The 15,555-nt window shown below is 31.9% G+C and overlaps 1 protein-coding gene and 1 long non-coding RNA gene across 8 annotated transcripts; one reads left to right on the top strand and one right to left on the bottom strand.

Moving 5' to 3' along the window:
* The first annotated feature begins 417 nt into the window (after positions 1-417).
* On the top strand, positions 418-10,066 carry LOC122631173 (neuroglian). 7 transcript variants are annotated; one of them, XM_043816516.1, is made up of 14 exons: positions 418-571; positions 1,578-1,657; positions 1,752-1,775; positions 2,455-2,587; positions 3,135-4,550; positions 4,625-5,085; positions 5,163-5,519; positions 5,626-5,884; positions 5,972-6,292; positions 6,380-6,599; positions 6,673-6,829; positions 6,903-7,166; positions 7,512-7,604; positions 7,753-10,066. In XM_043816516.1, the coding sequence occupies exons 2-13, from the start codon at positions 1,600-1,602 to the stop codon at positions 7,601-7,603; spliced, it is 3,762 nt and encodes a 1,253-aa protein (XP_043672451.1). In that variant the 5' UTR covers positions 418-571; positions 1,578-1,599; the 3' UTR covers position 7,604; positions 7,753-10,066. The 7 variants fall into 7 exon arrangements, with proteins under 7 accessions (XP_043672451.1, XP_043672448.1, XP_043672452.1 ...); XM_043816513.1 differs by lacking the exon at positions 7,512-7,604; XM_043816514.1 differs by lacking the exons at positions 418-571; positions 7,512-7,604 and adding an exon at positions 824-963.
* On the bottom strand, positions 707-1,319 carry LOC122631184. Its single transcript, XR_006327634.1, has 3 exons — positions 1,182-1,319; positions 941-1,125; positions 707-849 (listed from the first exon to the last, which is right to left on the bottom strand). It is a non-coding gene; the product is annotated as an uncharacterized LOC122631184 (long non-coding RNA).
* Positions 10,067-15,555: the final 5,489 nt, after the last annotated feature.

Genomic DNA, 15,555 nt, shown 5'->3' with positions numbered 1-15,555 from the left:
CGAATGTTATCAATCATCTAAACTTTTCGCGACTGGAAAGACAAACGTGATAATTTGTAAGCGACTCTCGTCACAAGTTATATATGCGTTGATCATCCGTTACAACCAAATATGATCACGTTTATAAGCGTGACCGTAAAGCAACGATCAATGGAAAATTTTGAAATTTTTCAAGAAAGGTATTGAAATATGATCTTTTGAAATCGATTTAAACATATACCATATATAACGTTTGAAGCGTCTCACTTTTATGCGCGCACTTTTCAAAATTCCGCGTATTTCATTTTGGCTAACTTCACAGTGCTCCACCTTTAGAAATAGAAGGAGAGTAAAGCGCATAGTTTGCGCATGCGCAAGCTGTGAATGCATCAGCGTGAAACAGTTTTCATAGTTGTATATATATAATAGGAGAAAAAGAGTGGGGAGAAACTCTTAGTGTACGTGTAACGTGCACACGTACAGTGGTACGGTACCGTACGGTACGTTCAGTGCGCGAGTCGTTTGTTTTCGATAATGCCGTAGTAATGACAGGGATTTTTGTGCACTAAAAACCAACGTAACGTTAAGATCGGTGAGTTTAATTTATCTAAAAAGATTATTTCGATTATTTTTGTTTTTATTTTTGATTTAATAACGCGTGGGTGTTGGCCGTTTAACTTACGAAAGAATACGAACGGTAGACGATCGATGGTGAGCTTACAGCATCGCGGGTGTGCCCGTTTGTCTACACAGGCTCCTGTTTTTTTTCTTTTTTTCCTTTTTTATCCTTCTGATCCCAATGGGAATTTTTTCGTGACAATGAGAAATTCGATCGATTGTTTCTTTTTATATAGGAAAACGAAGAAAGAACTGAAAAGAACAAAAAGGTGAAAATAGAAAATGCGTCGAATTTGAGTTTTCGATCGTTGATACTTTCTCGACGATTTGTGAACGATCTTACAATTTCGAAGGACGTCGAGTTCGGTGAGATCATCCCAGAAATTCTTTCCATTCGATGAATGCATTTCTTTTTATAGAATAAAATATTGCACTAGAAAATCCTCTTATCAAACTTTCGCGATATGTATGTATCTACGGAGTGGATGGATCGATTCTCCGTGCTCTATTTTTCCCTTTGTACGATGCCTACAAAATAGCCTAGCTAAATAGTGTGACACATGTGGAGAGACGTTCCTAATTACCTTTCATAGTTTCCTCCACGCTTGTGGAGTACGCCCAGTCTTCGCGTCATAACCCAGATCGAAGTTTCTTTTCCAAGTGTATTTTTTGAAATTTCTGTATCTCCGTGGATACGATTTACTTCAGAATAATGACTTTAATCGACAGAACAACCCCTACGCTTATTCAAATGTATGCGATTGCATACAGAGATTTGCTCATCGTTTCCGGATTTTTAGAAATCTTCAATGAATCTATTTTGCATTAATTACATAAGAGAAAATTGGAATTATAACCAACAATTTTGTAATTAAATCCTTAAAGGATTACAAATGATTAATGTTGCTATAAAACAATTACTTTTATCCGTGAATTTTATTTTTAGCAACATTTCTTAATAATATTTTTTCTTTGTTTAGATACGAAATATAGGACGCTATCATGACGAGATTTGCTGTATTTATTGTCTCAACACTCGTACTGCAATCATCGGCTATAAGTGAGTATAACACTGCGAATGCTTTCTTTCCTTGTATTTGATAAAGATTCAATTCAATTTTTTAATATATACATATCTGATTTTTAATTTATAGTTCGTATCCCGGATATCTTTGAAGGTGAAAAATCGTAAAAATTTGCTATGTGTAAATTCTCATTGTGCTATAAAATCTAATATTTCATTTTAAAAATTGAAACACATTAAGAATTTTATATAATTGTGTCTTTAAACATAACATTGCACACATATTCATAAATGATATTTTCATCAATCTAAATGTACATTCTATAAAAAATGATAATCATATTTCTTTGCTTCATTACCATTTCTTATGCTACTCGCATTTAGAAAAATTTTGCTATGTAATTATGAAGCATAAAAAGAACTTATTTTATAAAATCACAACTATAAAAATCATTCATCATTTGTCTGTTCTTATTTACATGGTATAAATGTTAACTCCTGTAGATCTGATATGTACTGTAAAATACTGTAAATAACAAAGTACATTATGAATATAAATCTTATATGTATATTTTATTTATTTATATATTTATTTGGTTGTACAATATATATTATATTTAAAAATTGTATATAACGCAGATTAATGTAGTGTAGTAAAATTATACAAATAAGAATCCTTATGATAGCACATTACATCCTATTACATTCCATCATGTTGTAATATTTTTATATTCAATGTACATTGTTATATTTTCATTAGAATATTGTGTTTATAATGTATAATATGTTGATATTACTACTTTTAATAATTAAAATTTTATATGATCCATTAGTTCAGTCTCCACCGCGGATATCCAAGCAGCCACCTACGGATGAACAACTTTTTCAAGTAGCTCAAGCTAAGGTCAATAATAATGATAAACCTTTCTTGATTGAATGTGAAGCAGAAGGAGAACCTGCACCAAAGTGAGTTTGATTTTCTTTTCTAATATAAGTATAAATAAAAAATTATATCTATATATAAATTCATTCATATAATTTTATCTTATTTTAACTAAACCCACAGTCTTTACTGTACTAAGAAGCCAGAGTAACTGGTCTTAATTACTAGTATGACCTCATATCCTAAAGGGGTATAAAGTTACCAGTACTGATAGATACTTTACTTCTAGCACAAGCTGAGTCATATTTAGTTTAATCAATTTACATAGATTTTAGGAATAAAATAATTTTAATTTGATGAATGAATTTCATTTATTTCATCTGTTTATATTTAAAAAAAAAAATAAATCCAGTTAAATATTACATGTAATAAAATTTATAATAGTGGTAGATAAATAAGAAAATAAATTTTCCAATTTAACAGTGAATTCATATATTTTAATTATTACAATGCAAATTTCTAAATAATTATTTAATTTGCATGTATAATAAAAAATGGAAAATCGATGCTTATAAATAATTAAGTATATTAATGTTAATAATAATAATAATAATAATAATAATAATTTAGATACCGATGGATCAAAAATGGAAAAAATTTTGAATGGCCAGCTTATGATGATCGTATTTCTCAACAACCAGGAAGAGGCACTTTAGTCATAGCAAGACCACGTGATGAAGATTTAGGACAGTACCAATGCTTTGCAGAAAATGAGTGGGGAATAGCTACATCAAACTCCGTTTTCGTTCGTAAAGCAGAACTTAATGCATTTAAAGATCAAACTCCAATAAGTTTAAATGCTTATGAAGGAGAACCATTTAAACTAACGTGCCAACCACCAGATGGGTGGCCAAAACCAAATGTATACTGGCTGATTCAAGATACAGCTGGTGCAATTAAATCAATTAATAATTCACGTATGACATTAGATCCCGAAGGAAATCTTTGGTTTAGCAATGTTACAAGGAATGATGCCTCTGATGATTTCTATTATGTGTGTGCAGCAACGTCTGTATTTCGAAATGAATATAAATTAGGCAGCAAAGTTTTGTTAAATGTTATTTCGACTGGAGCATCTTCTAATCAAAATAAACATGAACCTGTTAAGCAGTATGTTAGTAGAAAAAATGAAGTTGCTCTACGTGGTAAAAAAATTGAATTATATTGTATATACGGTGGTACTCCTTTACCACAAACTGTTTGGAGTAAAAATGGAAAATTAATACAATCAAATGATAGAATTATACAAGGAAATTATGGAAAATCATTAATTATAAAGCATGTAAATTTTGAGGATGAAGGAACATACAGTTGTGAAGCATCCAATGGCGTTGGAGATGCAAATTCATATTCTATTAGTCTACAAGTAATGGCGGTTCCATATTTCACAGTAGAACCAGAGATTATAAATGCAGCAGAGGATGAAACTGTTGAATTTAGATGCGAGGCAAGTGGTGTACCTGAACCAGAAATCAAATGGATTCATAATGGAAAACCGATATCAGAGGCACCAGCTAATGATAGAAGAAAAGTTACAGCAAATTCTATCATTATAGAAAAGTTAAAAAAGAAGGACACAGGAAACTATGGCTGTAACGCCACTAATTCTTTAGGATATGTATACAAAGATGTATATGTTAATGTCTTGGCCTTAGAACCTGAAATCACTCAACCACCAAATGACAAAGCAACGGTAGAAGGTAAAACAGTTCGGATTACTTGTCGTGTATTTGGAGCACCAAAACCGATAGTTAAGTGGGCCAGGAATGGTCAAGAATTAACAGGAGGAAGATACAAAATTTTGGATTCTGGTGATTTAGAAATAGAAAATATAATATTCTTAGATGCAGGTAGTTATATCTGCCATGCATCTAACAAGTTTGGAGAAGTGGAAGCCTCTGCAAATCTCGTAGTAAAAGAGCGTACAAGAATTACGGATGAACCGGAAGATTACGAAGTTGCAGCAGGTTCTACTGCCACGTTTAGGTATATATTTATTTATATTAAATTAATGTATATATTAAGTAAATGTGTAATATTGCATTATCTTTATTTTACAGGTGCAACGCTGTAACTGATTCTAGCTTAACTTTAACGATAGAATGGTTAAGTAACGGCGAACCTATTGATTTTGAAATGGAACCACGATTTGTACGAAGTACAGATTATTCGTTAATGATCACAAAGACAACGGAATTAGACTCTGGTACTTACACTTGCGTTGCTCGTACTGAATTGGATGAAACAAGGGCACAAGCAACATTAACAGTTCAAGATGTACCTAATGCTCCAAAATTAATTGGTGTAAATTGTATGTCTGATAATGCGGTTGTACAATGGACTCCTATGGGTGATAATAGAGCACCAATTTTACGATATACTATTCAATATAATACAAGTTTTACACCAGATACTTGGGAAACATCAGCAGATTTTGTACCTGCTACAGAACAAACATACGATGTACCAATGTCACCGTGGGCTAATTACACATTTCGTGTACTTGCATGGAACAAAATAGGTATGATTTACAAATACGTAATATTATATATACATGTTTTTACTTCATACAATTTTTAATCCATAATATTTCAACAGGAAAATCTTTACCATCATCACATAGTGACGTTTGTACAACTCAGTCGGACGTTCCTTACCGTAATCCAGATAATGTTATGGGTAATGGAACTACTCCTCAGAATCTTGTAATTTCGTGGACTATATTACCACAAATAGAGCACAATGCTCCAAGATTTATGTACAGAGTGTATTATAAAAGAGACAGACCAGAAGAACAATGGACTATAGAGGACATAAACAATTGGAAACAACACACTCTTACAATAGATAACCAACCAACTTATCAAAGATATAAAATTAAAGTAATTGCAATTAATGAGAAAGGAGAAAGTAAAGCTGAAGTCAAGGAAGTGTATGGATATTCTGGAGAGGATGGTATGTAAAATGAACCTATAAATGAATATTGCCTATACTCATAAAAGTTTCATTTTATCTTAAAATATAATTTATATTCACTTATATTATATGTAATATATTTTAGTACCACTACAAGCTCCTGGAAACTTTACCTTGATTCAAGTCAAATCTAGTACATCTGCAATACTCTCTTGGAATGCCGTCCCTGAAGAATCGGTGAGAGGCGAATTAAAAGGTTATAAAATTCAAACTTGGACAGAAAAAGAAGGTGAAAAAGGAATGCGTGAAATTGACATTAGAGGTGGCAATATGACACGCGCTTTAGTTAATAAATTTATTCCGTATAGTAAAAATTATGTCAGGATTCTTGCTTATAATGGAAGGTAACCTAAATATTCAAACGTATCGTCTTTTAACTTGGAAATTAGGTAAACAGATCTTTTAGAACTTTTTTTTTTTTTTATATGCAGATATGCAGGACCTCCATCAGAGACCTTAAGTTTTGATACACCCGAAGGTGTTCCAGGAACAGTACTTAGTTTTGAAGCTTTTCCCATGGGCTCTAGTGCACTCTTTCTTGTCTGGTCAAAACCTGCTGAACCAAATGGTGTCTTAACTGGATACAAAATTTATTATAGGGTAGTAAATGGAACTAGATTAGAGGCATTATTAGAAAGGAAACCACATATATCAGATCCAGAAGCCACTAGTGCTAAATTAGCAGCTTTGGCACCTGATACAAAATATAGAGTCCATATTCGAGCTACAACCAAAGTTGGTGAAGGAAATGAGTAAGTTTCGTCAACATAGAATTTATTTACCAATAAAACATATATGTTCTTGATAGAGTATAACGATAAAATATCTTTCTTTTATAGTTATTTCATAGAAAAAAGGACACGTACTTCTCAAAGACCAGACGTACCTCAATTTACATGGGAAACTATTCCCAAAGAAAATGGATATTCTAATGTAAGGATTACATGGCAACCAAATTTAAATGGCAATCCTGGTAGTCATTTCTTTGTAAAATATAATTTGAAAGGTGAAACAATTGCTTCTGAAACGGATCCTGAATTTCAATCGAATACGATTGAAGTAAGTGATAATATAATTTTTTCTGAAAACCATAAATTCCAAGAGAAAAATTTAATCAAATCTTTTTATATAGGTACGTGGACTTCCAAGTGGTGAAGTCTATGTTATGTCTGTAGTTGCTGTTGATGGAGATTATGTAACTGAAAGTGTACCACAAGAAGTAGAGACCAGTAGTGAAGGGCCAATAATTCAACCTAAAGAAAACGTTGCAACGGCTGGGTGGTTCATAGGTAATAATCGAAAGTTTGATATATTCGTATATTATGATATTCATATATTAATTATATCTAATGATTTATGTAGGTATGATGCTGGCGATAGCTTTCCTTCTATTTGTTCTGATTATTGTCTGCGTAATTAAACGAAATAGAGGTGGAAAGTATGCAGTGCACGAACGTGAATTAGCTGCTGGACGAGGAGATTATCCTGACGAAGGTGGCTTCCATGAATATTCTCAACCTTTAGATACTAAATCTGCCGGTGGTCGTGCGTCATTGGCCTCGTCTTCTCATCAAGATGGAAAACATCCAGAATCTGACACTGATTCTATGGCCGAATATGGGGAAGGTTTGTTTTGATGCAATAAATTGTTTAATTAAATATTTTTTATATACAAAACATACTCTCACTGTAGAATATAAAGAACAAAGCATGCTACATATGAATCCTTTCGTTTTTTCGTTTTTATTTTTGCGATATAAATTATCTTATTTGCAAAAAATGTTCTCAGCTTCATTTTATCTCTCAGCTTGTGCACAATTTATAAACGAATAAGTTATATATCATTTGATGATAGATAATATATGTACGTAATATTGCATTAATTTCCGTATAGCTCTCGTGCTATTTTTATATATTACACTTATCTTTTTATTATACATTTTATTTGCTTTGTTGCTTAACTTAATGCAGAGGGTATGAACGAGGATGGATCTTTCATTGGTCAATACGGTCGGCATCGTAAACAGGAACCTAATTCACAAGCGTTTGCAACGTTGGTATAAGGTAGGTGGTAATGTTACCTCATTGGCATTATATGCTTTTTTATTAATTGTTTGATTTTCACCTTAAGACACATATTCATTGATACTTTAAATACGATTGTAACAAAAGGAACGTGTTTCATAATGTTTTCTATACGTATAATTTATAGGGCCTTTCACAGAAGATGGATCATTTATTGGACAATATGGTCCAAAAGGCAGACCAGAGGAAACACCGTCCATTCCAACCGGGACTATGGCCACGTACGTGTAACCTCTCCAAGAATCTCATTCAAACAAGATAAAAGATCTTTTCTCATCGTGGTAAGGAATACGAATCCTTATCTGCTGCAGCAATTTCGCTATGCACTTTGCGCTGGGCGCAATGTCCAACACTATACTGCCAATTAGAATTTGCTTTTGGGTTTTATAGTTTACTTAGAGAAAATAATGAATTTGTGCATTTAATATTTGTACGAAAAGTTATGTATACATGTGAGTCTTAACATTTTTTTCTGCTTTCTTTTCTCATATTAATCTATATACTAAGAGACTATAACAATATAACTCTTTTCACGGTTTAAAAATTAAAAAGAATGTTATGACTGTTATTAGAAGTCATTTTTAAGGAAAATTAAAAAATATGTCAAATATAACAACCACATGTGTATATATATATATGTGCATATATGACGTATTAAATGACGATGCAAGATGTAAATTTATTTTATTCATCTCTGGTCAGTTGTAAAACCCAAAGACAATAGGTGTTTCATAGCGTGCAAGCTATTTATGAAAATAGAACTGTAGAAACTAATCCAATATCTATGGTAATATTTGACAAGGCTAGATTGAAGGCAGACACTTTAGCTTATTACAGGGTATCTAAAATGTGTTTGCATAATTCGGATTGTGGTGTATATGTATCTATGAATGGAGAATACTTTCACGATAGCATATACTGTCAAACATTTTGCCTCACGTTTTATGTGTTCAAAAATAAAAACTTTACAATCTATTGAAATAATATACACGAAAAACATCTTCAATGTGATAAATTATACTCTAGCCTGTAGTATTTGAAAAATACTGATATAACAACAGTCTACCTAATGTGAAAATTATCTTTCTCAATATTATTATTATTATTATTATTATTATTATTACAAAATTAGATGAAAATATTAAAGGGCAGCATAAGAAGCGATGTCACAATCTGGCCTCGACTGAATGTTACTTCTTAAGGAAGATCTCTTTCAAGATCTTTAGATACACAATCAATTTTTACTCTGCAGACAGAGGGCCAAATTTATTGAATTATTAATTATCTATGATTATTGTGCACTCGCACATTGATTACAGATACGAGAGCAAAACAAAAATATATATGAAAAAAAAAAAAACTGTATCACACATATTTAATATAATATTAACAAAACATTGTACACACACATGCACTATAGTAGTTAGATATCACAAGGCCTCTAATCGTTGCTTTTTGTATGTGAAACATGCTCTAGTTAACAATTAGCCAATGGGGAGATCTCTCCGCTTTGAAGTAAGTCACTATATGACCGACTGGGCGGATCTCTCATCTTTTTCTTAACAACGCTTTTATCTTGTTTATTTTTTCATTTATCATTAATCAGTCTTGAACTGGAATTGTTCGCAATTCATCAAATACTTTTTCTGCTTTTGTAAAACACAATTTTTAATAAAATTTGTTAAATAAGTTCAATTAAAGTTAATGAAAAAAATTGTAGCTCCCAATTGAAACTAAATAATATTTTATGAGGTATAAAAAGATACCGATACTTTTTATTTTTATGAAACTTATTTCTTTTTTCGCAAGATTTATTATAATCCAAGGGATATAATATAAGATTATTATTTAATTAATATATAAAGTATTGAGAATATATAAAGAGACATTATATTAATAGACAAGAAGACATAAGAGATCTGATAAGAGTAAAAAAAAAAAGAACACAAGGGACAACTATTAACTAACATTATTATGTTTGATTATAGTATACTGAGTATTTAAAGAGAATAAGACAGACTTGTTATTTTTTTTGAGAGTACATGTACAATTAATTTAGGTTATTAAATTAGTAAATTTCATACAATGTGTACAGGTTGTCTGCAAAAGTGTCGCAAGCAAATATGTTAGGTACAAAGGCAATGAAAAAAAAGGTACAAAATGTAAAATACTTATAGAAATGCGAGATAATTCATAAATATATTATACTTCAAAATGATATATATTTCAGCCTATCAGAAAGAAAGAAATATGGTACAATTTTGCCTGCAACATAATATCAAAGATTTATCCGTATATTAACCGAAAAAAAAAAGAAAGAAAAGAAAGAAATATATCCTCTTTGGTGCTGCATGTATAAATCTTTTGTCAGAAAATATTTGTTAGGACCTTTCTTGCCGATTATCCTGTACAAATGACTTTGACGTCGAAAAAATTAATAATTATATATGCGGGTGCATAAAAAAAAAAAAAGAAAGCTGTCGTATGTATATATACATACAAACAAAATGACACTAATATACATATAATAAAAATGCCAAGTAATTTGAAAGATAAAGGTCAATACATATATCATAAAGTACTGATTTCTCTATATATTACTTCCATTGTTAGTCAAAGCGTCGTATTATATACATACGTCGATGTCGACGTCGAAGTCATACGATAAATAGTTATACGTACGTTTTTTCACATAATTTAATATATAATTTTATATTGGATTCCCCGTAAATATTTTTCGAAGGAATCTCTAAATAGAATTTAAAATGAAACTTTGAATCTCCACGAATGTATATTAAATATTTCATTATATTTGCGTAAACTTCCAATATATACATGCGTATATGAACGACTTATTGCATTTTTATACTTTTTATCATTTTTACAACCGCAAATATCTTTTTTCTGATATATTTTTTTTCTTCTTCTTATATAATAGATATTTCGAAGTCCATATAGCACTGTTACTTGCATCGAAGAAACATCTATGCGTATAAAAATTTATGTAGGAGAAAGAGTTGTATGTATTTTACATCGATGTAAGATAATAGTGAGATAACGATTTACATATACACACGTTTCTTTTTGTATTTCTATTTCTTTTCTTTTTTTTTGTAATATTTACTTTGTTCACGTGCATATAATATTTGTTATGAAGTTGAAAACGTTATATAGAAACTAACATATTCTTTCGCTTTATGTTTTATGCAATTGGATATATACATATATATTCGATATATATATGTATATATAATATATAAAATGTACGACTTATTATTGAATAGTATTTCATCGTGAAACGATTGGATAGCGCATGTTATTCGTACAAAGCATAACACCGACTGAAAAAGACGAGTATAGAGGAGTTAAACAATAAGAAATATTCGATGCATTTGTCTTAACATGCGTTTATCCATCATCCATATTGTTCATTGTATATTAAATTATTATAATTAGGATAATAATAATAATAATATGTTTTCCGATTAAAAAAAAAACAAATGCACGCGAGGAGTACTATCGAAAACCAACACTGTACTCTCTCTTCAAATTATTTTCTACGAAGTAGAAAACCGCAAGAGATATTATTCAATCCGTTTGTACTATCTTTTTTGTCATATTTTAGAAGAACAGCGATTATTGTCGAAGATATAATATTATGTTAAAAAAAAAACACGTTATGTAATTCGTAGAGATAATACATTTTAATATTTAAGTTACCCGTTTTCCTGCGATTTCGAAATGCGCATTCCAAACGTACGTCCGTACAATATCTCCCATGTCAATGAAAAGAAAAAAATAAATAAAATCTACAAACGAAGTTATTATCGTCTCTTCTTTATCTTACCATTTTCCCTTACAGACACAAAATATGCAACAATATGGCGACGAAATTAAAAAGAATTTTTTAATTATAGAGCAAAAAGAAATACTGTATTTTTTATGTTATTGATTACATTTATACGTTCAAATATATCACTTTATCCACAACGAATTAACAAAAAAAAAAAAAAAAAAAAAAAGAAAAGAAAAGAAAACTCGTTTAAAGTCTCGTTTATATCGATTTTGGATAAAAGGAACAACGTGTAGCTGTAGAAAAAAGAATTCTTAGTGTCCTCCGACCGTATACACGACCCCCTGCAGCCTTTCACGGCTGTACCTCGTTATATCCTATGCGCCCTTTTGAGTAGAAGAAAAAAGGGAAAAAGAAATGAACAGAAGAAAAGAAGAAGACATTGGTGGGGAGTTCAATAGTGAGAGGGATACAGAAGCTTGAGACAGTCGCGCGGACAGAAGTCGAGCGAGATGTGACCGATAATGTAATTATGCGGGACAGGTTTTTTGTGGCGGTACTCTAACTTGATCTCTGGAGAACAGCCATTCTCCCTCTTCCTTCACTTCTCTCTCTCTCTCTCTCTTTCTCTCTCTCTCTCTATCTATCTCTCTCCCTCTCTTTCTCTTCCCATCTTGTTCTTCTCTTTCTGTCGACCACTTTGGAGTGTTTTCTGCGCATAGAAATCGACGAAGATAAAAGGGGAGCGTTTATCGAAAGAGAAACAGGATTAAAAGGAGAGTATATATCCTTGGCTTTACGAGAATGAAAAAACTCCACCACGATCCATTGCCGTTCGTCATCATCTCGCTAGCTATTGGTTAACTCGAACTCGGCATAGAAATATTTTTCTGACATTTATGTGAAATATATACATCTGTATGTACCTATTAAAAATGCATAATTATATTATATGTGTGTTAATAATATTGTTTATTATTATGTACAGGATGAGTTCTCTTCCTAAATCGAGAATAACTGAATAAACTTAAATAAACTTAAATATCTCGGAAACAACATATTTCTTCAAAGTAAATTAGAAACAAAAATTATTTGGTTTTGGAAGGCATATATAACAGCATTATTTCTTTCTAATTCGGTGGACGCTTTCAAGTTTATTTTAAAGTCAACTATATTTTATTCTAATTTCGATATACAAAACAGGACATCCTATTGACAAGACCAGTTGCCATTTGCTAGACTTCAGTCGTCAATTGGATAACTAATTATAAGGGCAACTCTAGATAACTGAGGGTGACTGAAGGCAGTTCAAGGCAAGGCAGTCCTTTTAATCAACTACAGGTGTTTTTTAGACAACACTTTTTACATAACTCCGTAAAAAAAAAAATGAAACATTTTCAGACCTGAGTTTCTTATCTGATATTAGTGCTTGTGTCTTTCTTCATCATCCCTGAAAGTTTAAAAAATATATATATAATAATATATAATATTAATATACATATATAGATCTAAATCATGTGCCTATATAGATCTATAATAAATGTAATCCTGTTTTACATATGTAAGTGCCTAGAAATCATTGTGTCTTTTGAATAACCGATCATCTTCGATACGTTCCTATACGGTACACACACAGACACACATAAAACAAGTGTCATTCGAATAATCCAGACTTTACGTAACTCTCGACAAGTCACAGTACATGGACTTGCGGCAAACCCAATTTGGTTTGCCACGATCGAGCAAAAACATTCTCGATCGTAGATAAACCTGCAATCGACCTGCTCTTACACGACCTATGAGAGAGAATCTCTCTTCCCTTCTTCCTTTCTCCTCCACCTCCTCCTCTTCTTTTTTCAGCTTTAACTTACAATGTGCAAACAATATCGATATCGATATTACATTGTTTTTACAATGTTTGTCGACATTGTAATAGATTGCGAATAAATAAGAAATTTCGGTTCTTAAAATTGTATTACCACTACTACCGATGAACCAGTTCGTTTAACCAGCGTTTCGAAAACTACAAAAGAATCCTTAAATTCTTGAAAAAGGCGCGCAATGATTCTTTTAAAATCGTTTCTTCGCTCACAATTTCACTGCACGCTCGGATTCTGTGCGAGTTGTGAAAAGAAAACGTTAAAACCGAAGGAGAAGACGGTAAAAACGCCAAGAAATTCACGAGGGTCTACAATGGACCATTTGTTAAGACGACGAACCATTCCTCGAGAGTCAAATATACAATGGGCACTATTATCGGCTATTCATTGAACGCTTTCTTGGATCGTTTGCTCGGGTAGAGATTCGATATAATCTTAACTTTTTTTTTGCAGATACTCTGAGGATCGACTTTTAACAAGGATGATGTCTCCTTTATCTTCGAAACCTTCTGACCTGTTTCCTCGAAATTAAAATAGATCGAAATATACGATAAATATTTTATCGTTTTTGTCCAGTCCTATTATTCGTCTTGTTCTTTCAAAAAATTGTCTTAACTCATTTATGATGTACTTTTTTTTTTTTCTTGTAAATTTTCAAGCTCACGCTCTGGTAATTTACGATATATCTGAGATGTTGAGATATTTATTTTATTTGCAATATCTTACATAAATATGTATTATACTCAAAGACACACAGGTTTTATCTCGAAGCACCTGTAGAATCCATCGGAGACGAGGACTTGGCAACAAAGCAATTCGTGACTTCTTCTCTTCTCTTTGCACACGATTCTCAACCTCTTCTTCACACACGCACCCATACCGGTATATAGGAATCAAGAACATTGTAGTCGCGATCGAAGGCATCCATCTGTAAGATTACCTTCGAATTAACCTTAAAGGATCTATCATCTCAAAGAAGACGGAGTACGTTGTTTTTTCTTTAGACGAAGGGAGGGAAAAAAGGTTTACGAGGTAGATTGTGAGATTACTCGATATAACGATTATTTCGCTAGATCATCACGAAGATCTAACATGGCTGACGATGCATTATGATATATATTGCTATTGGTATTGATGTTTGACAATACAAATAATTCTGAAAATTATAAAAAAGAAAGAAAGAAAGAAATAAATATTAATTCTTCATTTATATTAATCGAAAGGTTCGTAGCTTCTTTCCCTTCTTCTTCTTCCTCTTTTCTTCTTCTTCTTCTTCTTCTTCTCGTCTTTTTCATGGAGGCGCGAAAAATGTTCGCGGTTTTACACCGCGACCACGAACACCGACGGAGTGTAAAATCGGTGTATGTCTCTTACGTGGAGCATCTCGTCTAACAAGCCGGCCTTTATAACGGCTCGCGAAACGACCGTGGAAACGTTCGGTTAATCGTACCGGACAAGGAAAAAGACGAGAAGAAGAAGAAGAAGAAGAAGAAGAAGAAGAAGAAGAAGAAGAAGAAGAAGAAGAAGAAGAAGAAGAAGAGAGGTCTCTCTGAAGAGTCAGGACAAAGTGCAGCGTTGAAAATAATTTCTCTTGTAAGATCGTTATGTCCTCGCATAAATAATAATACATTAATTAACTTAATAGAGGACGGGAACAAATACTATTGATTAAAATTATAGTTTAATATATTTATTTTGTTTCAAGATAATCGAGATTGTAATAGTTATGAAATCCTTACATTCATGAGCACGAGTATAAAGCTCGGAGATGTAATGCAAAAGATATGAGGTCTCTTTGCCGAATGTAAAGGCACGTATATATATCTATATATTTTATATATATCATATATTATCTCTATAGTTTTTCTTATTTATAATATATACGAGGAGAGAGAGAGAGAGAGAGAGAGAGAAAAGGAGTATTGCAGAGGTTTAAAAAAAAAGTAAAAGAATAGAAAACAAGGGCGGAAGAGTGAGAAAGATGAAAGGAAGGTTCAGACGAAAGAACGTTAAAAACTGGTTTCCTCTTGCCGATTTCTTTTCACCTTATTTGTTATTTCGAATTCTGAATTTTCATGTATTCCTGTGCGATCTTTGGGAAACGAAAGGATCGCCAGCACCGAACAGCGCTCGTAAAATACGTCGAAAAGGTCTATCGAGTCTGTCACATTTCTCGAGGCGTATGCATAATATCCAGCTATGCTAAATCTAAATGATCTCGCCTCCTTGATAGAATCATTTAAGAGTCAACATAACG

The sequence above is a fragment of the Vespula pensylvanica genome, chromosome 8, assembly GCF_014466175.1.
Source record: "Vespula pensylvanica isolate Volc-1 chromosome 8, ASM1446617v1, whole genome shotgun sequence".
NCBI lineage: Eukaryota > Metazoa > Arthropoda > Insecta > Hymenoptera > Vespidae > Vespula > Vespula pensylvanica.
This window is presented reverse-complemented; position numbering and strand designations above follow the sequence as displayed.

Coding starts and splice junctions, on each gene's coding strand:
- LOC122631173 (XM_043816513.1), top strand. CDS start 1,600: ATGACGAGATTTGCTGTATTTATTGTCTCAACACTCGTACTGCAATCA. Junction 2,588..3,134: donor GAAGGAGAACCTGCACCAAA/GTGAGTTTGATT, acceptor ATAATAATTTAG/ATACCGATGGATCAAAAATG. Junction 6,293..6,379: donor AAAGTTGGTGAAGGAAATGA/GTAAGTTTCGTC, acceptor TTTCTTTTATAG/TTATTTCATAGAAAAAAGGA.